The sequence below is a fragment of the Macadamia integrifolia genome, chromosome 14 (assembly GCF_013358625.1).
Source record: "Macadamia integrifolia cultivar HAES 741 chromosome 14, SCU_Mint_v3, whole genome shotgun sequence".
Taxonomy (NCBI): Eukaryota; Viridiplantae; Streptophyta; class Magnoliopsida; order Proteales; family Proteaceae; genus Macadamia; species Macadamia integrifolia.
The window spans coordinates 3400977-3425261 of record NC_056570.1 but is presented as its reverse complement, the minus strand read 5'-3'; the positions used below and the strand labels follow the sequence as shown (position 1 = coordinate 3425261).

General features: G+C 37.8%; 1 protein-coding gene and 1 long non-coding RNA gene across 3 annotated transcripts; both read right to left on the bottom strand.

The window, feature by feature from the left end:
* Positions 1-1655: 1655 nt before the first annotated feature.
* On the bottom strand, positions 1656-18363 carry LOC122060403 (mitochondrial carrier protein MTM1-like). Of its 2 annotated transcripts, XM_042623478.1 has the most exons (10): positions 16807-18354; positions 15950-16039; positions 14619-14747; positions 10580-10639; positions 10307-10477; positions 7903-8005; positions 6170-6261; positions 5910-6059; positions 3197-3255; positions 1656-2062 (listed from the first exon to the last, which is right to left on the bottom strand). In XM_042623478.1, the coding sequence occupies exons 1-10, from the start codon at positions 17044-17046 to the stop codon at positions 1930-1932; spliced, it is 1227 nt and encodes a 408-aa protein (XP_042479412.1). In that variant the 5' UTR covers positions 17047-18354; the 3' UTR covers positions 1656-1929. The 2 variants fall into 2 exon arrangements, with proteins under 2 accessions (XP_042479412.1, XP_042479413.1); XM_042623479.1 differs by lacking the exon at positions 5910-6059 and having other exon boundaries at positions 16807-18363.
* Positions 18364-19798: 1435 nt separating this feature from the next.
* LOC122061230 lies at positions 19799-24285 on the bottom strand. The gene is made up of 2 exons (XR_006134602.1): positions 23939-24285; positions 19799-20227 (listed from the first exon to the last, which is right to left on the bottom strand). It is a non-coding gene; the product is annotated as an uncharacterized LOC122061230 (long non-coding RNA).

The following is a 24285-nucleotide window of genomic DNA, read 5'->3' as shown; positions in this document are numbered from 1 at the left end:
AAACAAAAAAACTTTCTACCTTCATAGAATTACGGGGTGAGTGATTGTTTGGTGTGTTTTATCGGTTATCAAAAATATATTGTTGGTGTATGATGCCTTGTATTCCCAATCCAAAGAGTACTGGTGCAGGCCCCCCGACAAAACCTTATTTTCCATTGATAGTGAAGCAAAATCTCATCTCACTGAGGACGTAAGCAATCTTGCTGAACCCCATAAACTTGTGTTCATTGTTTGTTCTTATTTTTCAATTACCTTTTGCATCGCTTTTAGAATTGCATTTCTATCGTAAAATTTTATTTTCTAAAATCTTCTTCCTCCTGTTGAGATTTCAAAAACCTTGTAGATCAAAGCGTCTTGAAGCTCTTGCAAGTGCCAAAATTGGAAGAAATATGAGACACAATGTGGAAGTGTCAATAAATTTACATAAATGCTATTAGATGAGTGGTGTTCTTTGTTGGGGAGGGTGAACTCTTGCCATAATTTTTGAAGCTATGAAAGAGAAACAGACTATATTAAAATAATAATAAAAATAAAATAAAATAAAATGGAGAGAGAGAGAGAAATAGATTGGCATTTATTTCTATCATGTCCCTTTCTAAAAGAATCTGGGCAACTAATTTGTGAGGGTTAAGAACAGAACATTTTCACAGTATGGGGAGCACCTGGACGAGTAGGTGTAGACGAAGAGGAAGTGAAAAATCAATATTAGACAATATTGGACGATTTTTTCCCTCAAAGATATCGATACCATAATCTTTGGACAAAAGGTATTTTTGGGATTTTATACCGTGTCAAGTGACCTGAATTGGATCAATTTTGCCCAACCTCGGCTCATACCGATACATATTGACCAATATTTAAAACATGCCCCAAGTAGGATAAATTGCAGAGAAAATTTTGTAAGAGTTTTGCTAACCTAAGTTATTTCTTACATAAAACACCCGTGGGTCAATGGGTGCAAACCTAAAGCTAGGGGGGATGTTTCCTGGGTTTCAGTTAAGCTCCTTCCATAATGAGGCTTTTTTGTTAAGATTAGGATGGAGAATGGTCACCAGCCCTCTTTCCCTTCCGAGTAGGGGTTTAAAAGCAAAGTAATTCCTCTGTGTCGCGACTTATAAGCCAATAAGGGGTTCTTGGATCTGGAGTAGTATTGTTCACATTCTTCCTTTAAAAACCTTAGTTTGTTGGAAGGTAGGGACATGTGCTTCTATAGATATTTGTAAAGACCCGTGGTTACCCAATTGACCTAATTTATACATCAACCCTAATGTTGGAAGCTAAAGTATGTGTGTTTAATATATTATCAAATCTGATGGTTGACGAGTTTGGAATGTACCTTTAATCAGTTCTCGTTTTTTACCAAACAGTAGCAAAATGGTGCCCTCACTATTGAAGTTGGTGCTAACTTTTTAGCTGTCAGGTGCCCATGTTTCACTAATAGGTCTTTATAGCATATGACTAGTTGATATGAGTACAACAGAAGAATGGTCATGAGCTCTACATAAAATTACATTTTGATGTTCTATCATCTATTTACAATTACTTCTGGATGTTCTCTCTCTGATGACATTTCCGAATGATAATATTTTGTATAAACAGGGTTACCTTATGTCTGTAGCATGAAGCTCATACACTAACAATTGAAGGTTGTGGTGTGGAGGATATAGTTAAACTTTGTATTTAATTAAGTTATATTAGTTTGATTTCTTATGAAAAAAAAATACATATTCACAGTCAAAAATTGGGTATACAGAAAACTATCACCAGCAATGTGCTCTTGAAGCATGGTTCCACTTCCACCATGGTGCAAACAACATTTTATCATCTTCGAGCCGAGTCATTTTTATAGAAGCTAGCAGTGGTTATTGTATGTTTCGGGCCGCAAGTATGTGCAAAGATTGAAATCCTCAATAGATCAAACTCTCTGTATTATGAGGTTGCAGTTCTCTGGTGTAGAATGTATTTCACAACTTCATAGAAGGAAACAACAATTCCAACTGATGGACCAGCACGACCAACACGTGGACCAACGCCTGTAAAGAGTCCTTTCATACCTCCATCCCTGTTCCAAGCCAAAAGCATCATTAATTTTAGTAATGAATCTGGGCATTATTCCCTAAGGTTCTCTCTTAAGAGGAAATTTGAAGCACTTGGTCAAATCCAACAACAGTAGTTATTCCATGCATAAAATGATAGGTACCAACCACCACCAGGGAATGAGCATGCGCACAGAAAAACACACACAGACATCACTCTGATAGGAATGAGCATGCACACAGAAAAACACACACAGACATCACTCTGATAACTTAATAGGATCGACCAAGCATGCTGAAAATAGAATTGGATGACATGGAGCAACAAATAAAGTTGTGCCTTCATTGTTTAGGAAAAAAAATGTGTGCCTGCCTGCGAATGAATGTGTGTGTGTGTGTGCCTACAAATGAATGTGTGTTTGTGTGCATACACGTTTGTTTCCTGGGTGGCTTTTTCTATGGGGTGGAGTTTGGTTAGGTAGAGGGAAGGCAGAGGCAATAGTAAATATACCTAAGTTTTGGAAAGACTTCAATGTAAGTCATGTGCAACATCACACTTAATTTGATGAAGGAAATTCATTGGGAAAGGGGCATGACCCCATTATTGTGATTTGGAAATAAGAAACTATTTCTATGGATTTCATTCGTCTACAATGTTATCATAATTTTCCGTAATTGTTTTTCTGCAACTATCCATACAGAAATTTTACAGCCCCCCAACTGACTTCAAATTTATTCCAAGCACCAATTCTTCCCTAGGCAAAACCTTATTCATCAGCCCATTCCAAACCAAACCGGATAACCAATTTTATATCTTTTACATTAAATTTCATCCAAACCCTAAATCAACCCAGCATGCAATTAGCTTCTGCCCTCACATAAGATCCATTTATCCAATTGGACCAAACCATTCAAAACCCTAATGTTCTCAATTTCAAGTCTTAAAACCATGAACTGCTATAGAAATCCAAATAATTGACTAATGAGAACATCCACTAAAACTCATCCATCCTGTTAAAATTAATAAGAAACCAACATTACACCCTCTGGCCTCTAAATATGCTTCATACAATGTGGATGGAAACCAGCTGACATTTTTGGATCCATACCATATAGAAACAAATGAAATTCTCTCAAGGAAAAAAGAAAACAGGACATACCTCCAGATCTCCATTAGTGTCGTCTTTGTTGTCATTTTTAATGCCCTCGTTGGATCCTTCTGAAATCAGCAACATCAGTTTCACTAATTAGTAATTTAGTAAAGAATTGTTCATTAACTGTATATTAAAAAAAATTGATCCACTAAGCTTCTGCAGATAACAAAATTTGCAATAAAAATCCTTTTTATATTTCTATATTATTTTTGGTTGCATGTGTGGGTCTGGGTATGCAATGATACAACAGTACAGAACATACTGTATGGTTTTTCCCCTCAGTTTCATGCAGCAAGTTTCAGCCAATAGATCCCGCCACAGTGTCACATGGCAATAGAAGCCTTCTGTTCTGGATTTTTTTTTTTTTTTTTCCAATTGAAACTTTGAAACCCTAAAAGCTCGTCATTTGGGGTTAGAGTAAAAAAGAAATCAGAACACAGAGTGAAACTCAAGGATTTCAAACTTGGTATCAGAGCCTGGAGCAGGGTGATAAGGTTCAGATCTGGCCCAATCCTGTGTGGTGTTAGCATGTATCGGTTGGATCGGCGAATGGTATCAGCCGCAAGGTTATCAGTCGAAATGTGGGAATTTTCCTCGAAATATGGAATTTTTGAGTGGACCAATGGGTCAGCCTTTATAAAACCTTCTTAAATTGGAAACCAAGCCATCTATTTCAAAATTTTGACCCTCTCCCCCTATTTCTTCTCTATGAAGTGGGAAACTTGGTAAAACACTCAAGATTTTTCCCTTGTGCCATCAAATCTTCATTCTAAGCTTGGATCTAGCACATTCATACCAAATCTACCTATGGAAAGGAGCTTGGACCAAAAAGGTAAATCCCATCTTCCCCAAACCTTGTGTGGCATCCTTCGAGAGCACCGGTTCATTTGGATATGGTGGTGGGTATAGACAATATGGTGGACCTTCTACTTCATTTGGACAAGAGAGTAGTTCAGGTGGTGAGTCATCTTTTGTTGGCAGTATCGTTGAGTATCCATCCCAACCTTGTGTGCTACATCCACATCCTATCGCTGTGACTGAGCCATTCCCTTGGTTGGGATACCTAGCTGATGTTGATGATGCATCTAATAGATGGGCTGTGACGGACTACCAAAACAATTGGGCCCAAAATATGTCATGTGACTCATGTGGTGCATTCAGAGAAGCGGCTACGACATCTGCAATGATATTCAGCTCGTGCATTGGAACCGCCTAGACACTCTACTTGGAATTGACCGTTGAGTGTTTACTATTGATTGTTGACTGTTGGGACATGAGACTTCCGAGATAACTCGCAATTATGCATTTCACATTTTCAGTTAGTAGCTTATATATGTACTTATGTAGTATAGTTTCAGTCAACGACTCATCGTACATTAGCAAACTTTGATCGACACCATAAGTATGACTTTAGTTGTTTTTTCCATGAAACCAATTATGTGACTGGGTTAGAAATGTCAAATAGGGTGTACACGAAAAAATAGACAAAAAAACACACATTTTGGGGGGTTGAAACCAAAGTTTCCACCAAACTGGGAACATTTCCCTGGTTTCCTCAAAATTTCCCGGATTTAGACCAAAATTTCAGTCTCGCCAAGGGTCGAAACCCAATATTTGAACCTTGCATACCATTTGACCCATTTAACAACATTAGATATATAAAATAAATATTATGTGTAGCATACATAATACCTGTATTATACATATGTTTTATTTCGCTCACCTTGCATAGTTTTAGGCCCAGCCCAAGGCTAACACACCCTAGACCCATAGCCATTAGCTAAATTAAACCCCAAACAATGGACTACAAGTGGTTAATAGGTGTATTTGGTTATTTTGCGGATGTTTCTTAGTATTTATGAAGGAATACTGTAATATTCTTTATATATTGGTCAATAATATTAAGAAATTAGGTGAATCATAATAAAACATAGGTGTACCTGCCTTATCTCTTTACCTCTTGATGCAGATTAATTACCAAAATAGGCTTGTTTTATTAGGAATAAGTTTAGGGTTCGGTTCCATACATGTTAGGCCTTTGATCCCATGTGTTTTGAGTGTAATAGACCACTTTTATGGGTCTAAAAGGGGGGCTTTAAGATTGAGTACGGGATCATTAGTTAGTTTCCATTTTCATTAGTTTCCTTTTTAATTGGGCTTGATTTGAGTTATATTTGTTTCCTTAGGAGTCAAGTTGTTAATTGAGTCAAGTCATTAGTAGTTAGTTTTCTTTTTCAACTAGTTTCTAATTTCAATTAGTTTCTAATTTCAGTTTTTAGTAACTATTGTATTAGGAGAATATTTGGTTTCCTTTTTGAGGAACCTTCTATTTTGTAATTCCCTCCCCCATTAATATTATTAATAAAGAAGAGGAGGCTCCTAAAAGCCTAGAACGATTTTGAAAAAATACATGGGATCAAAGGCCTAACATGTATGGAACCCAACCCTAGGCTTATTCCTAATAAAACAAGCCTATTTTGGTAATTAATCTGCATCACCTCTTAGGTAATGGAATTTCTTAATAGTACCTAAAGGATAAGGGTAAGAGGTTTCTATCACCCCGAAGGTTAAGGCCAGTATCAGACCCTACCCTAATCATATATCCAATGAATTATCTAGATTGGCCACGTGATCTCTCCCGAGTGGCTTATGGACGAACCAATCATGAGTAGTTAACAAGGACCCAGATAAAATATCAAATTTGGATTTGAAAAATGACCTCTATTTGCCTTCGGGTTTTTGCAACATCTAGAGGACATGTAGTAGCAGCAGCAAGGCTACCAGCAACAAAACCCGCGGCAAAATTTACCCCAAGGATACTTGCTGCATTGGCTTCTTCACCCACCAGAGCAAGAAGAGTTCGCCTAATCTGTAAATAATAAAGAAAAAGACAAAAATCTCCAAATGGAATAAATGTAGAAGAAAATCATGAGAAATGATACAACAGCCATGGAACTGCTTTTAGGACTGAAATCTCACGGGCTCTAATGTTGACCAGCAAATTGCAGAGAAGGGAACATCACGAGCAAGTTGTGCTCCAACTCCAGTCCACAGAATGCGGTAGCTTTGCACTGCTTCAAACAAAGGAGGTCAATCAGAACATGCAATCAAATGTCACTGATTTGAACCAAGAGGAGAAGCCTTTGGCAAGAAAGGAAGGTCATGCAAAAAATAACCTGAAGAAGCCATATCAATCTACCAAAAAGAAGAAGCCATATCAGGCTTCCAATGTATAGCCCCTAGTGTGTAAACACATGCCCAGTTTGTATCCATAAAAACATTTGTACAACCTCATGTGGGTTACAGTTGTAAATCATTTGATTTTTTACCGCAGATCCCATTGGTGAGGTTCACCAAGTGATTACCCCAGATGGCTTAGATCACCACATGATGTCCTTGGTCTCCTCCAAGGCTAGCAATTAATTAACTTATCCCAATTTTCATCACATTTTTTATGCGGAGTAGGTTTCCTTCATTACCTGGAGAATTCAGGTGCACCCAAACTACCCATGTTGACATTGATAGGACAAGGATACGGGTATGAGGTGTGCGTGAGATGCACCCAAAGGGACTTTTGGATATGGCTATGAACAAGAAGATTAAACAGATACTTCTTTTGAGACACAAACCCCCCCCCCCCCCCTCCCCAAAAAAAAAATCCCCTTTTTATTTTTTTTGACACTTCAATCCTCGTTTTTGATATATTTTAGCAGAGCCCCACTCCCCATACCCACACTCATTTTTGCGCACATATCCTTGTATCCTAAGTTTTGGGGAGGAGGTGGATCTTACTCCTTGACATATACCCGTACTTGAACCCATGTAACATGATACTTCCTGCTCATTAGGGGGTCTTAAATAAAGTCGACAACTGCGCAAAAGTTGAGGCAGATCCTGGGTTAGTAGGAACCAAAGATCCATTTGTGCAATCTTGCCATTTTCTTCGATGCAATATCCACAGATGAATATTTAAATCCTATCCAATAGATATTTGATTCATGGTCAAGTTATGTTGACGAGAGGAAAACATGTAACATATCAGGCATAGAATATTTTACAATCATGCAATATTGTGCAAAGGAGTCCATACCAAGCAGCTGTCTATGGGATGTCCACCAGTCTAATTTTTTTGTTGATGTGTGCTTCTGTTATCCTGTTAAAAGATATTTAACCATAGTTGTCACGGCATCTAGTTGACCCAATTCGTTGGAGGAGGCCTGGACGCAAAGCGACCAAGGCACCTTGATGCCTTGACAACTATGCACTTTAGTCATAGTCGTCACAGCATCTAGGCAAACCAAGGCCATCAAGGTCACCAACAAACCAACTAGGCGCCACCTAGACAACCAAAACGCCCATCCAGAAAAAGCCACCTGGACACCTAAGTGTCGCCTAGGCAACGCATTGACCATGATTTTAGTTATTTCCTGCTGTTGGTCCACTTACAATTATGAGAAGGACGGTCAGAATTTTTTTACTTTAGACATTATCTTGCGCAGTACTTTACATTTCCAACATAAGTCTAGTGCTCATGTCATTTATTTATACCTCACAAGAGGTTTTAGACTTGCTGATTGTTCACAGGCTATCATAAACAAATTAATTCAGAAATTGCAGAAAACATTTTTGACCTGCATCGTCAACAGATCTGAGTACTATGTCAAACAGTCGGATACAAATGCAAATATCAATCAAAAAAGAAAACAACTTACAGTTTTGGAAGTTATTACTTGAGCCCCTGACGGGGGAGAGGACCCCAAGGAGAGTCTTCCATACTCCTGGAAGCTTGGTGCCAATTTTTATCTCTTTAAATGCCTAATATCATAAACAGAACAAGAAGTTAAGTAGCTCTTCTAATAAACTGAGTTTCGCAGCAAAATAGTATATAATATAAGGGAAAAGGTTCTGCACACAGACAGTGTGTGGAACCAAATTGCACATCCTCTCACACATCACTGTTCCCCCTGAACAGTGAAATGTCATAAATAACTTCCCCCCCCCCCCTCAATTGTAAGATTCGAAGTGGGGACCCTCCAATCGCCAGAAATAGTACTCTAACGTAGAGGGAACCCGCTCCCATAATTTAAATGAAGATTTGGCATTTGGAATCTTGAGAAAGCCAAGAAAACATCATGGAAATAAGAAAAACTTCTGAATAGTACTAGTGATTCAATGAAATGCAAGAAATCCAATATGAAAGCACTCTCTAGAAGAAAAAAAAACAACATAGCAAAACAGATGGATCATCGAAGTCCCTCGAAAATACTTATAATATCGTCCTATTTTCCAGTAAGATATTTGCATCCCAACTAATTTTTTTACACGGCAAAAAAAGTATTTCCATGTACTATTACACACTACCATTTTAGTGTTCCCAATAATAATGTACATACTATTATAGATCTTTGGTCTTTTAAAGTGAAGGTCTGTGGTATGATTCAATATTTAATGAAAAAAAAAAAAATATATATATATATATATATATATTCTTGGGAGTGGTATTGAATGTAAAATACAGCTCTGCCTGACAAAACAAAATCTCTAGAATATTTGATGCAGTATTGGTACATCGATTGGATTTCAAACTGGGTCCGTATTATGGAATTATTTAATTCCAATTGCCCAGCCTATATTCTGCCAAGGATATCTATCGGCCAGCGTTATTTGGGAGAGAATATAGCCATCGATATTGCAGATTTGGAGGGGGATTAATTCCAGGTCAACCAGCTTTATTTGGAGAAATATTTTCCAGATCTTATGGCCACAGAACTTACTGACTTCAAGGAGATATTTCCATAATCGAGTGCTGCCAAGTTTGTCCAAGGATTAGCTATCGAGCTTGCCTATTGGAAGGATATCGACCAACAGTTAAGGGAGGAGATAATTCCAGATCTCGTGAGCCCCATGGCCAGCTGTATGGAGGCAGGTTTGACAGCCAATTGCATGGAGACTTTCATCCAAGGCGATTGAGCTGCCAAGAGATAATTTAGGAATTCAGTTTTGTCTTTGCCTGGGAGACTTTAGTACTCAGTTTTAGTTTCTATTTTTAGAATAGTATATAAATTCTAGGTAGTTCTCGGTCCCCGATCTCGCACATGCGGGAGCCTTGTGCATCAGGCACACCCTTTTTTTATGCAAATTCTAGGACTCTTTATTATGCGATTGGATTTTGTTCCTAAATAGAAAAAAAGGGGACTTCTTTCCACACAAGAAAGAAGCCCGAATTGATGTAACCGAACATTATAAATAAATAAAAAAACAAAGGCTGATGTACAGGTAATGATTTGGAGAGAAAAAAAAGAGTTTGGCTTGAAACCATGAAGGCTGTGGGATGCAGTTGAGGGGTGAGATGCCCTAAGCTATGAGTGGATGAGAGGCCCAGGAGAAAGGGGGAGAGGGAGAGAGGGAGAGAGGGAGAGAGACTCAATCCAAAGTTCCAAACCTATCCTTCCATCTATCTTCTTCTATTTTCTATTATTCATTTTTTTTATTTCAATATCAATCTGTGTGCACTTGATCTACTGCAAGTCTGAGTACATTCGACTGTGCCTTCTCTGCTACTGGAATCATCCATCGATTGGTGCTAACTAACTGAGTATCTGCTACTGAACAAGGATCCTGCCTTGGGTTAGGTCTTGTGACTTAGCCTTACATTAATATTCAAGATCTCCATGCCCATTCAGGAATATGATATTTGTTTGGGTAATACCCATGTAACAATGGGAGGTGATGTTTCCGAAAATCAGAAGATAAATCTGAGCCATCCGTTTTTATGTTTTTCAATCTAAACTGTCTGTCCCACTCATGGTTGGGAGAGTGCACAGTAATGTCTAGAAAACTGTACACACGCATGGATATACACGGGATATGTCCAACTACAAAGGAGGGTATTTGATTGAATTAGACTATAAAATTTGACACGTGGTTAATCTAGAACATTTCCTTCTCTATCCAACTGTTGAAATGGACATATCATCTGTGCAAGTAGCAAAATAGATGCCTTGTGACATTTGGAAAAACAACAGACCTTTGTAACAATAATAATTCGCCTATTTGTTCATGTCTCTATACAAAAAAATTACATAAAAAATGGCAATACTAAAAAACGTGTGATACCTGCATTCGGGTTCTGGCCAGTTCAATAGGATAGCAAGAAATGCAAGCTAATGAACGTGCTGCTGAGCCAGCAATTAAGGGGACATACGGGGTCAAGTATGGAGCATTCTGGGATGTAAACTCTTCAATCCAATTGCGGAAAAGGTCGTAGCAAGGTAAGTATATCCCCACCTGCTCATACATTTTAAAAATCACTGACCAGAAGAAGAAGAAGAAGAAGAACGGATCTAGTAAACTACCACAAACAAATAACAAATGCAACAAAAAACTTACAGTTGGTATTGCCAATGCTAAACCTGCATTTGTGCCTCTCCACAGCCTTGTAAATCCCTCCTGCACAAATCCACTCAAGTTAAGCATCTGACAACCATTAAGAAATTTGTAATAGAGATAAAGATGGGTAATTCCATAGATCATAAATCCTGCATTATAAAAGTGATCTAAGCATGCAAATCTGAGAAATTAAAGAACCACTTAAAGTGGCTCATAATTAATATAAGAATTTTTTTTTCAACAATGATCATACCTAAAAAATCATTTTTCCAAAATTCATTCCTTTTAACTGCTATATTGGTCCGTGCAGCATATTCTTAAAAAAGTTCTCTTATGGACTTCAATTTATACTAGTAATTCCCATCTTAACCACATGTCAAGGTCAGTAAATGCCAGCAAGGCAGAATCAAGGGGTTGGGCTTGGCCAAATCAGGTATGAGCGAGTCTAGGTGCCTTTCCACTAATGCAGTTGCAGTGCAACATTAGGGCATGTTTTGATTGTACTTGGATATGGTTTTGTTTCATGTATTTATTTTTGCAATGGACACAATTATAAGGTCCAAATTTAGGTCCATAAGGGGTACACGATGATGCAAATATGGCTGCACTTGACTGGTTGGACCAGTATGACAGGCTTTAGAAGCCAAGAGACAAGAAGAACCGGCCCAACCAAGGATTTTGGTCCAACAAGGTTTGGAAGTAGTTTATTTAGGCTGCGTTTGGTGTTTTGTGTCAAAACAAGAATTTTCCATTTGTGTTAAAAACCAATTTTTTGCAAAAAAAAAAAAAAAAATGGTGTTTGGTTAACTTGTTTCAGAAACTGTTTCATCGAGACATGGATGAGGGAGAGAGAGGGAATCGAACAGGAATCAAGGATGAGGAAGAGCAGTGATCAGCAGTGTTGAGGGAGAGCAGTGATCAACAGTATTGAGGGAGAGCAGTGATCGAGCGAGAGTTCTTCATGGATTCTTCACTACTCCAGTTGTTCATAGATTCAAGGATTCAAAGAAGGTTTTGGTTCTTCAGAGTTTCATGGAGATAAAGAAGGTTTTTGGCCTGGGGAAAATTATCGGGGACATACAAATTTTTTCCCAAATGGAACATTCCCATTTTTAGCAAATGCTGGCCAGCTAACAGGAGGATTCTCCCCTTCCATCGCAAGTGGATCTGGATGGAAATGATTTTTCAGGGAAAGATTATATGTGACACCGTCGGAACACTTGCCTTCTGTGCTACAATAAATCACATATGGGTGGAAAGGAACCATAGGAAATGAACCTCCAACTCTCGCTCTCTTGATAAGATTTGGAGCTCCAGCTACTTTGATGTCAAAACCAAAGTCTCTCCGCTTATTACAACTTGTATCTCCTCCCCTCGAAACTGTCATATTGTAAATTCCTGGGATCTTTTGAGATCCATCATCAGGAATAGTAATGCTTCTTAAGCTTGTCTTGCTTCTCCCTCCCCTCTTCAGAGACTGTAATATTTTTCTTTCTTCACTTGGTAATGAATTATTTATTCACAAAAAAAAAAAAAGACATTTCCTATTTTTCCTGTATCTTTTACCCGGTTCGTTTAAAAAATAAAAACGAACTTGTGGACACCAAACAGAAGATTTCGTTTTCTTGTTCCTGTAAAACAAAAAATGCAAAAAAGGTTTTTTTGGAGGACTACCAATGCCACTATTTTAAGTCTTTTATTTTCAAGTAGTGGAAGTAGTTTATTTAGTAATTTATTATTTGAAGTCTTTTTATTTCCAAGTAGTAGCATATATAGGAGTGTTAGTAGGATTTGATCGGTTTATGTGCTCCCTTTTTAAATAGTTTCCTTTTAGGATTGTTTCCTAGTTAGACAAGTTTCTATCTCAGTTGATTTCCTTTTCCATGTTTTTATTTTCCCTATATATTGGCCGTAATTGATGGACAAGGCTAAAGAGATTTTAAAACAGTTTAATGGAGAATTTGAATTGATTTTGTGCTTAGTGAGAGTGTGTGCTTCTCTTTCCTCCCTGCTACTCTGATCTTTCCCTTCTTCTTTAAAGGGCCTTCCATCACACGAATTTAGTCTTTTAATTAAGAAGTTGTCATGCCATCTTTAAAAGAAAGTAATGCGTTCCAGGTAATTTATCGCAGTTTAGTTTTAAGGTTTTAGAAGCTTCTTCTTATTTTTTCAGTCTTATCGATTTGGAAAGTAAAGAGTCCTAGTTTGTATTTCTTATTAACTGTTATTCTCATGTTATTATCTACCTAACTTACCTAAATTCCGATACCAATTAAAGCGCTCTGCTATGTGTGCTATGCATGCCTTTTCTATTTTGTTTGTTAGTCCGGGATTGTACTAGGTTGAAGTTTGTCAATCATTACATGTATTATTGAACCTTCGGGATTGTAAGTGTGTGAAGTCCGTGTGGACTTATAATATTGTTAAGTTTGGGCTCAGTCTATAAATACAGCCCATATATAATGTTTGAGATCAGAGTGTTCAATAACAAGTTCACTTGTGTGATTGGTATCAGAGCCAGGTTTCGATCCTGGGACTTGTGGGTTATGTAACACACAAGTGAACTTGTTATTAAACACTCTAATCTTTTGTGAAGTCCGTGTGGACTTATAATGTTGTTAAGTCTGGGCTCAGTCTATAAATACAGCTCATATGTAACGTTTGAGATCAGAGTGTTCAATAATAAGTTCACTTGTCTGTATCTGACGATAATGATCGGCCCCGACGCCGAAAGAAGAAGTCTCGCCTAGATCGAGACACTCTCTGAGCCCAATACCAAGACAGTTACCCAAACATTAGTCCCCTTGGTGAAGATTCTGGCAAGTATCAATTTATAGTGGATTATGGTACCCAAAAGCCAAGGGTTTCAGTTGTGTAGCATCATCCACCTTCAAGATGGACCTAAAACCCTAACGACATAGCCAATAGCAACAGTGACATTGGAGGTAACACCAAAATACTTATAAGATCTACAAATTAAAAGTTAAGTTTTTTTTTTTGTTTTTTTATATTCATTTCCAGTAACCTCCCATAAATAATGAGCTAGTTACTCATATATAGATGTTGAACATCATTACCAGATACTATTTTGTTGTCCAATGGTTAATCTCTACTACTCTCATCATTTGAAAATTTTACCCAACTATTAAATTATTAAAGATTTGATTAGACATTGGCCAAGATTTCACGCTCTTCTGTTTGCAGTTACTTGTCCTCACTTTCACCAGTTGATGGAATCTAGGCCAAACTGCTCATAAGAGTTCATAGAAAAAACAAACTAGTCAGACGGTCTTTTCTGCCTTTCCTATTATGTTGTTTGGCCAAGTCTTGATTAATAACAACCATGGTTTAAAGTATCGGTACGTCTTGTCCCGTATCGACCGATACATATTGAAATTTGCCCTTACTGATACGATACTACCAATACGCTACATGAAAATTTTAAAATCCGTTGTATCGATATGTATTGTACGATACACACTGATACGCCACCGATACATACCGATACTCTTTGAAAAATTAAAATTTGAGGTGAAATGTAAGTTTCGATACCGATATGGTGCGCTATGGTCATGTAATGGCCAAGATGGGTAATATTTCAACAAAACACGATTTTTTCAGAGGTTTTCATTCTAAAGTTGCTGCTAGTCATTTTTCCCTCTAACTAAAGTGGAAATCAAGGTTGGGAACATGGATTTTACACCCATAAAAACAACTGCAAACCTTGGATTCTCAGTGCGATACCCTCAATTTATTGTCTCTGCATAATACATATTATCTATATAGCATTTTTAACTCTCTTTTTTATGCAGAAGTGTATAAAAAAACTGTTTCATATCCATTTATGTGTGTATCTTTAACCTATCTCCGATATGATATGTATCTTAATTTTGGCCGAACGATACGACAACCGATACCGATACTTTAATCCTTGATAAAAACCTAAGTATAATTCCTTTTATGGTAAACAAGAGGCCTACAAATGCCTTTCAACATCTCAGCCTCCTTACAGATAGTGTAATTATCTCCTACACCATACCTGTCGTATTATCTTGTAGAAGACATCCAATGTTCCTTTGTACTGAAAACAATCAGGAGGACAAACTGCTTCAGTACCAACCATTCCACCACGAGGGCAATATGGAGAACATCTCAGATCTGAAAATAACTGTTGCAACATATTCCAAAGCGAAAAATTGTTAAAACCAGTAAAATTAACAGCTCTAGATTCCAAGACATGATGAATCTCTATAATACAAATAGAAAATAAAATACTATAAATAAACTGAGGGCATGAAATAATTCATGTAGAAGCAAACTTTCTTAGGAGCAGATTAGTTCCAACATCAATGAATATTATTCATTGAAAAGAAAGTGTAGGTATTAGAGTTCATCAATTGGTTTAGGAAAGTCAAGTGTAAGATATGGTCAACCAGAGACAGTAGAAAAGACAGAAGTAAAAGGGTTCAATCAGGTAAAAAGAGGTAAAACAGCACTTATAGTAAAGATGTATTGTGCCAGATCAATGAGGGAATCCTAAACACCATGGATACTCCAAACTATAATCCTCATTTAAGTTTGGCTTTACTCTCAAGCCAATTAACTTTTCGTCCCACTTTGTGCTCACCACAAGAACAGATTTCCCTGGTACATCTACCCCAATCACTCACAGTACACCACTGAAATAATTATATAACTTAGTACAAAAAAATATATATAATTTTACAACTCAGGAAACACCTTCAACATTTACAGGTTCTACATTCTCCTAATTCTTAAGCCCATCTTTCAGATTTTTGTTGAAAAGAAGGATCACTTGTCAACTCCAAGAATAAAGCACATTAAGGACCCATTGACAATATTACTCCATCAGCATCACTAGTGGATCAATAGTATCAAAATTTTCAACAGAATGACAAATCAAGGATCAGGAAAAGGTAGAACCTATTTACATCACTAACCAGTGGTATCCATATAGTTTGGTACATGGATACATTGTTCAAACATAAGATGTAACAAGAGCTAGTAATAGTACACGACCATTACCATGAATCCCTGTGAATAATGATCATCGAAAGTTTTTTTATTAGGTCAATGGATATAATTTGTTATCATTATTAGCACTATACTAGTTAATAATTAGGGTCAAATTAAATTGTCTGATAGATAATAAAACAAAAATTAAGTCCAGAGTTGGAAAAACAGCCCCCATCACAGCTTGAAAAGAATGAAGTTAATGACACAATGTTCCTCCAAATTCCTTTCATGTGAAGTAAGCAAGATACTAGATATAATCACTTGAGGAAATAGAATTCTGACTTCATCAATTTTAGAATCTTCCCAAAGAGATTAAAAAACATTTGAACATACCGTATTTGGTCCAAGAGAGGCCATACGGCCACTAACATGGTGCCTTGTACGTGAATAAGGAACTCCAGCAGCCTGTGCTTGCAACCTTGTCTGGAAGCAGGTAAATCATTAGAAACAGAAGGGATGCACAAGTATAAGTTTACGACAACCTTCAAGAACCAGTAAAAACTCCAGTACAGAGAACTTGGTGAAATGAAATACAGACCAAAATTCAACAACATCAATGATAAGAACCAAAGGCAATAAGATAAAAGAAGAAAATATTGGCTTTCTAAACAGAACATGGAAAAACTCACAGAAAATAAGATATTGCCTATCAAGAGAACTTGGGATTAGAAAATAAAAGAAAGAATAAAGCTCAAATAGTGAATTAAATTCTCAATAGGTATTCATCCCCAAAATAAAAAATAAAAAATAAAAAATAAATCTCAATAGGTGGAAAATAAGAAAATCAACTATAAGAACGAATGTACCTACCTGCTTTGATCTAATACCCGGCCAATAACCTCAGAAAAAGTGCACCCCAAGAAAAATCTAATCTATTGCATGGAAATAAATGCAAAATCTATATATTGGCTTTCCGAAAATAATTTGGGGAAAAAAATTAAGAACAGAAGACCAAAGGAAGAACAAGAAATAAAAAGAACTCAGAAACATCACACACCAAGCTCACCAAAATAAAACGTTCACATTTAAATAAAAATGGAATGCACTAAGCTCAGGATATCAAACCAAAAATCTCAAGAGGAAGATGACAATAATAACAAAAATATAAGTTTCTACAATCACATTGAAGTTTAAAACCAATTAAGAGATATTAATTAAATTCTCAGGAGAAGAAGGAAAACAATAGATACCTTGACGACATCAAGGGGATTAACGAGGATCGCCGATAGAACAGCGGCACCAGCAGCAGAGACGGCCCGTTCTCCGAAATTCAAATTGGCATCGGAGTTAGAGCGGTGGGGTTGAGGAGGCGAAGCTTCCTTCCCCTCTGTGAACATGGCTTCCGATACAGAAGACACCTTACCATCGAAATCAACACTCCACGCCGCTGCACTAATCCATGATGGAAGGGTATGCCTTGAACCCACCATCCCTTTCAATCCCCTTACTTCTCAAATAATCAAAGCAGCAGAAAAGAAAAACGAAAAAGGCTAAAACCCAAAAATGATGGATTAATGGGAGGTAGAGAAAAGGTGTAGTGACTTGTGAGAATAAAAGAATCAAAAAATTCCGAGAAAGTGGGAATCAACCCAACTGAAAGATAGGAATTGCTGAAGAGGCGAGCTTGCTTCCTCACTTGGAATCACGAAAGGAAAATACTATTTGTGTTCAAACCCAAAAAAGAAAGTGAGAAACACAAAGTAGAAGACTTTAGATTAATGGCTAGAGACCATTGAGCAAGAGAGAGAGAGAGAGAGAGAGAGAGAAAGAGTTTCTAGGGTTTCTACTGTGGTGTAGAGACTGAAGAGGGGAGAAGAAGGAACGAAACAATGAGGTCGTCTCTGTAACTGATCTTCTAATTCTAAACCAGAACGAGGACCCTTGAGAGATTCCGATACGGGAAAACAAGCCCTTAAACGTTTCTTCTATGGGGTGATGGTGCCCCTGATCGGACTCGTTCCATATCCGATTGGGGAAGGTTGAGTCCAGATTCCAGGATCCAACCAATGATATAACGGCGGTGAAGGTTAACAACTAAATTAAACCGTCATTTGAAGGTAAACGACTAAATTAAAACGTCATTTGAATGACATCGTCATCACAGTCGTCATCTCGGTAGAAAATTTGGATAGGAAGAAGATTGGGTCTACGTCTTCGGGGCTCCGGGTGGTCTTTGGAGTGTCCGAAAAACTAATTCCAAACCTGTTTTGATACGTGTGGAATCAACGTTCCCACAAGTGGACTAACTATCGACTGCCACATGTGAACTAAGAAAGAATTGAGGTTGCGGTGACAGCAGCTCATGTGGCTGCTAACGAGAATGCCACGTGTCTTCATTGACTCATATTGTTTTTACATCCAGGGTTTGAAAAAGTCGGATCGAATAGATGGGTCGGCCGATTCCGGCCAATCCAGATCAGATTGAACCTACACGAAAACTGGGTTAGGGGATTTTTCCCCGATTTCCATTGGCCGGACCCATCCGGATCCAGATTCATGTCTTTTAAACCTTTTTAAATACATCATGTTTTTTATTTCGTTCAACCCCTTGAGGTGGGTTTTTAGTTTAACTGATTTAAACGTCTTGCATCTTTTTCACATGTTTGGATGAATGTAATCGACCCCATTTAGTTGAGAAAAAAGACAGTTGTTTTTATTGATATGTTTTGTCCAAATATAAGACCGAGGGCTCGTTTGATAACGTTTCTGCCATTTATGTTTCAAAAAACGGTAGAAACATAAATTTCCGTTTCTAGAAACAGAAACGGAATTAAAGGTGTTTGATAAGTCATGTTTTTAGAAGTCGATGGTAACCAGTGAAAGAATTGCCACAAGTCGTTTTCAGAAACGGCGAAACCTGGGTCGTTTCTTGAACCATAAATAAGTAAAAATTTCTATTTCTATTTCTAAAAATAAGTGAAACAAAACAGTTTTATCAAACGTTTTTTGCTCCGTTTCTGCGGTTTCTAGAAACAGAAACGGCAGAAACACATTTCTTGAAACGTTATCAAACGGGTCCCAAGTTTTTCTCAAGCAACATTGAAGGAATTTATGACCATCATTGACCATGGATGGTGCAAGGGAAAAGTGGAGGGTATTTCAGACCTCAACAGAAGAGGGGAGAGGAGGGGAGGGGAGTGATAGGAACCTTAGATGGGTGGATATTCGATGGGTGGATGTTACCTTCTCCTATCTGATATCTCTCCACCTCCCAACTCAAAATCAAAAGGTTGCCACTTTGAAAATAGCGAATTGAAAGCATTGTTTTAAGGGGCATCCAGTCTACATTGGCCTACACATTAGCTTGGGGGGACAATGAGAGCATGCAAGGGGATCCAACAGGGGTGAGATTATCATTTCATGGAAAAGGAGCAGGGGCAATCATTTCACCTTTCACCTTTCACCATTCCTATATCTGGGTTCTAGGGGCTCCACTCAACCTAGCAGCCTTTTTATCCCCTCAAGAGAGAGCTATGAACAAAGGACCCATGTTTAGCCCAAGGAGAGGTAATTTCCACCCAAATAATAGGAGACGAGAGTTTGTTATTGAACAAAAGTCTCATCACATGGTGGCATCCTTAATGAAGAAGTTGGTGCTCTATAGTCCAAACGGCACTGAAATTTTTGTGGATAGGTACCTCTCAAACTGAGGACAACTGCACTACCAGGAGGTCTTGGTTTTGAGCCTGTTGTCCTCACCTTGAAGGTACTATATCTTCACATTGCAATTTATCTGATGGTCTTAACTCCCAAAATCAGCACATGGGTGAGCTACACATTTCATATGTTGAATTTCTTTATCCTCTGGTTCTTGCTCTTCATTTTTAGGCTATTTGAACTTTTCTGCAAGTTATTTTTCAGATTTCTAAACCAATGGTCATAACAGAGACTCCATGTATATGCACATTGAGGAATTAGTGTTAGATATGTATTGAGGTGAAGATCCCTATGGGTTGGAGAGGCAGGAGGTCCAACAAATGGAATCTAACAGATCTAAAGAGCTTGAAATGGGAGAAGAAAAAGCAGTCTGAAGATCAAAGAAATGGAAGGTTGACTCTGCTGTAAAGGATGAAGGTTGAGACAGAAGCTGAAACTGATGGTAATAACTAATAAGAGATCTATTGGGAAGACTTTAAGAGTCGAAGAAAACCATCTGGTATCCTCTGCAACAGCAACTTCACCTGGAACATAAACACTCCTGTGCTGGTATTTCAACTAATCAGTAACCACAAGAAAAAGCAGACACAAAAGATAAAACAGATGAAGAGTATCAACAAATTACAGTTATGGGCTGTAAATGGTACATCCTTGAAGTTTATGTACCCTCTGTTTGCTCTTACATTTTCAGTGTTCTACTTTGCTGTGAATTAACAGACCGAAGTTATAGGAAAACCCCAGTTGGGACAGAGTCTGATCTAGCATGATTATTGTCGTCTATCAAAAATGAAGTTATCAACCATGGTTCTCATGGTCAAATATCAATATTGAACCCTAGAAGACAAAAGAGGAGGTTCTATTACACTAAAACAAAAAAAGCTTTCACCGTTTTCCCTTGCTATCTGAATCTGCTTCCAGTTGGTTTGGCTCAGCTATTGAGAACTTCTTTACTTTCTGCAGGCAAAAGGAATTCATAAAGAAAAATGTCAGAAAATTAGGCAGGAAAAGGGAAAAAATAGACTTAAAAGTAGATGACCTTCAACCAGTTAAAAATAAATAAATAATTTTGAGGGGGGAGGGATTGTATATGCAAGAACACAATTATGATAATTATGAGTGGCAGCTTGCACCTGGAAAACAAATAAAAACAGAATAAAGGAGTAGCAGCTGAAAGCCCTGCTATTCATTTGCTGACATGTAGGTAAAGTAAATCTATGTTATTGTGTTGTTACACATTCACAATGAGCAACATTACAGTCGCTCAAACAAAGTCCTTGATACTTTGGGTATAGCTCAATCTCTTTCTTGGTGGTCATCTGGACGAAGGATCCCTTCCCCTTGCTGATGATGGTAACGAAGCTCCAGTCTCTCATGTTGACCAGTTGACTAGATTACTCATTGATGGTGTGAAGATTTGAATATGACGGTTTTAATAGAGAAGAGCCTTGGGAAGGGATTTGCACAGATCAACTTGACTCAAAGAGGTAGCAGTGGCAAAGGAATTGTTAAGAAATCTTAATCAAAAAATTGATGAGTATTGGCGGGGAAAACGAGACCAAGAGCTCCCTGGTTGGTGATCCTTTAACAATTTATTGACAAACTAGGACTTCTAAACAAAATGTTAACCTCATAGCAACCACCATCAAAAAGTAGGGGCACAAACTATTTTTTTTTAAAGTGGGAGATTTTTCTGATTACTTTTTAAATGGGAGACCAGGGTATATTTTCCCAAACATTATAGTTATCTTCTAAATGACAAATATCTTATATTTACCGAGTGAAAGCTTTGCTAAGTTGTTCTGACTTTTGAGCTGTTGGCTATGATAAATGGACCTTTGTACTTTGGGCCGGAACCAACACCAGCACGTTTGATGGTCCAAACTGAGCTTATTTCAGCCCATTAACATCTTAATTAAACAAACATGAGCCTAGGTGCAGAGCAACAAGTCCAAGGTAAGCTAGGCAAAGCCCTAACATTCCTACTGAGTTTTAGATCAGAAGAATCACAATGAGCTTTGCTTGTTTACAATCCAAAGGTTGCTGCACAAGATATACCTTGTTAACGAACAGGAAAAAAAAATACATGTTCACACTTTTCTTATACAATTCCAGCACCAGATCACCCATTACAACAAGAAAACAGAACACTTCAAACATGAAAGCTTACAAATGATATCCTGGGAAGTTTGGAATGTGTGTAAATGTCAAATCAGACACTGGAAACTCATTCAAGGTTAATGACCTTACATAAGTTGAATAGCAACTATAATTCATCTGCCCCAAAAACTCCAGTTAGAAGAACTTTATTGAACAACAAACAGAACAGATTTCCTGAAATGACTTCCAGAAACATAGCAGATAGCATGAAGTGTCTTCCAGACACATAGCTCTAAACATCCACCACATTTCATTCAAAGCTTCTAAAAAGATTTGAGCTTTCCAGGAACCTAAATCTTTCTTGGTTTGAGCTAAAAATGTAATTTAGTTCTTTAAATATACTCAGAAATGCCAAAGAAATTGAACATCAATCAAAACTCCCATCCATACTTCTCTTGTTCTCCATCCAATTACCCCCTCCACCGACTGGCAGGCGGGGGGGGAGTTGGGATTGACAAGGCATAATATGAAGGTTCCAGCTATGCAATTTTACAATTCCATTGTTGGTGAGCTAAACATGGCTCGAAAGCAATTCATCCTGAAAGAGGACACAATAACATTTAAATTTGACAACAATGCTGATTTGCACATAGTTCACCAGAGGTAACACTGGAAGGAGCTAAATTGTGCTTGTACTCTCTTGGAACTTTAGTTTTGTAGCAGCTTTGAACATTTCCAATGTAGAGGAAGCTGTTTCTCTCTCTTTTATTTTTTGGTAGAAAGGAAGCTGTTTCTCTTTGAATCCATTTAACATGTGCTCATCTTTTCCGATTATCGAAATCATAGGATTTGGTTCCTTGAATCCAGAATCCTCGTGAATCTTTCTTTTGACCATGTGCTCCAATGAAATTGGTGGTTCCTTCTCGCATACCACACAGAAAATTTTTGCATTCCATACATTTTGCAATTAAAACATTAGACTTCTTTTGAAAACATTTTTTCTTTGTTGTATCTTGAAAACCTAACAAACCTTATATTCAATAGGGCTATGTCTTTATCACTACCTTCATCCTCAGAATCCAAAGATGCCTGTAGTGCAATGTTTTTCTTCTTATTTTCTTCCCCTTTATCAATCACCATTTCATGGGTGACTAGGGATCCTACCAATTCTTCCAAGGACAAATTTTTAAAGCCCTCGACTTCTTGAATAGCTGTCACTTTTGGTTCCCACATCTTAGGTAGGGACCCAATAACCTCATGAATAAGATCCACCCTAAAATACAATGACTTTGAATTATAGGTGACATGATTTTGAGGATTATTTGATATATGGATTTCTGAATCCATACTGGTACCAGCCAAGAACGAATTGGTTTTTATAAGGATCAGCTGGATTATACCGTTATACAGGGTTCTCTAATACCAAGTTGGATTGGCTTGATCAGACAAAACAGACCAATCCAAATCAGGATTAAATGATCAGTACAAGATCGAGCTATGCTTTTGTAAAATTGAATCTTAGGCTCCTATTTTAATTTCTCTTCACATAAGATGCCCTTCTTTCTTTTTGAAACTTTACCACTGAGCTTCAGGAGACAGTTGTAGTGCCTTGATCCAGGCCCTTTAACCCCAAGAGATTCTATCTCAGAGATTCCTGCCACTTTGCCACAGTGCCTTCTCTTGTTCTTAATCATAAACCAGGTATTAGTTACTGTTTCTTGTGTCCACGTAAACTATCCTTTAACAGAATTATCTGTTCTTCTATTACAATCAACAACAATAATAACAAGGAGAATCCCACATAACCTACCACTTCCAACTCTCTCTCTTCTCTCTTAGTTTTTATTAGGAAACATTAATAATCTCATGGAGACATGAATCATAGTAAGCACTTCAGCACTTCAGCTGGGTGCCAAACGAGAGAGTATGCAGATTTGATGATGATAAACCTAAAGACTGCTATGAAACATGACATTCCCACAAAACCAATTCTGCAGGAGGTCCTGGTACACCCCCCATGTGTTCAAAGTCGAGTGCCCAAAACAGACATTCGCAAAAGCTCAATCAGAATACAAGAAACAAGATCATAACAGTGGAAACACAATTATCCAACTCCATTTCTTCTGATTGGTAAAAAAAAAATTGAGGGGGAGTGGGGGAGATAAACACAAATAATATGATCACCCTACCACACCAACAACATAATAAAACCCTTCATTAGACACTTCCCCATTCAAATGCGGATGCTATTACAAAACCCAGCTGATACCCCAACAAGAGAGCAAGCCCAATTAAACAGAACCAAAAGAATCTTAGGTTTGCAACCACCAACAGAACGAAGACAAATCCAAACCACCCACCATAACGAAAACGCACTCATCAGTGACAATAACTACCACAGTTTTGTTTTTTCATGCGGGCACCAATGTATGAACAAACAATAACCAAAATTTCAGAAATCTAACTCAGATCCAGAGACACAATAATTAGAGAGAAGTACAAAATTAACAATAGCGCAAGAATCTCAAAGTTTATAATAGTTGCCGTAGTGGAAGAGATGAAACAAACCTTCTTAAGCACGCATTCTCGCAAGGAATTCAAGAGGCGGAGGCATTTCTCCTGATCAAAAGAAGAATCAGTAACACAGTTAAGAAGATTCAATGCCTCTTGGGCGCAGACGGGTTGAGCTCCAGTCCCTTCCATGGCACCAATCGCCTTAGAAACTCCAGGAGGTTATAATACAGAGATGAAACGAATCTCCCTAGCCCCAACCGAGGATTTCCCTTCTCTTCCAACTCAATTCAGTCGCGTCTAAAACAAAGTAGGTAATGAAACCGCGGCGCTATTGGTTTTGAACTTTCTTATTCTTCCTTTTCCCATTGTCTCGAAAGTTGTGGAATGGCGGCCTGTGCATC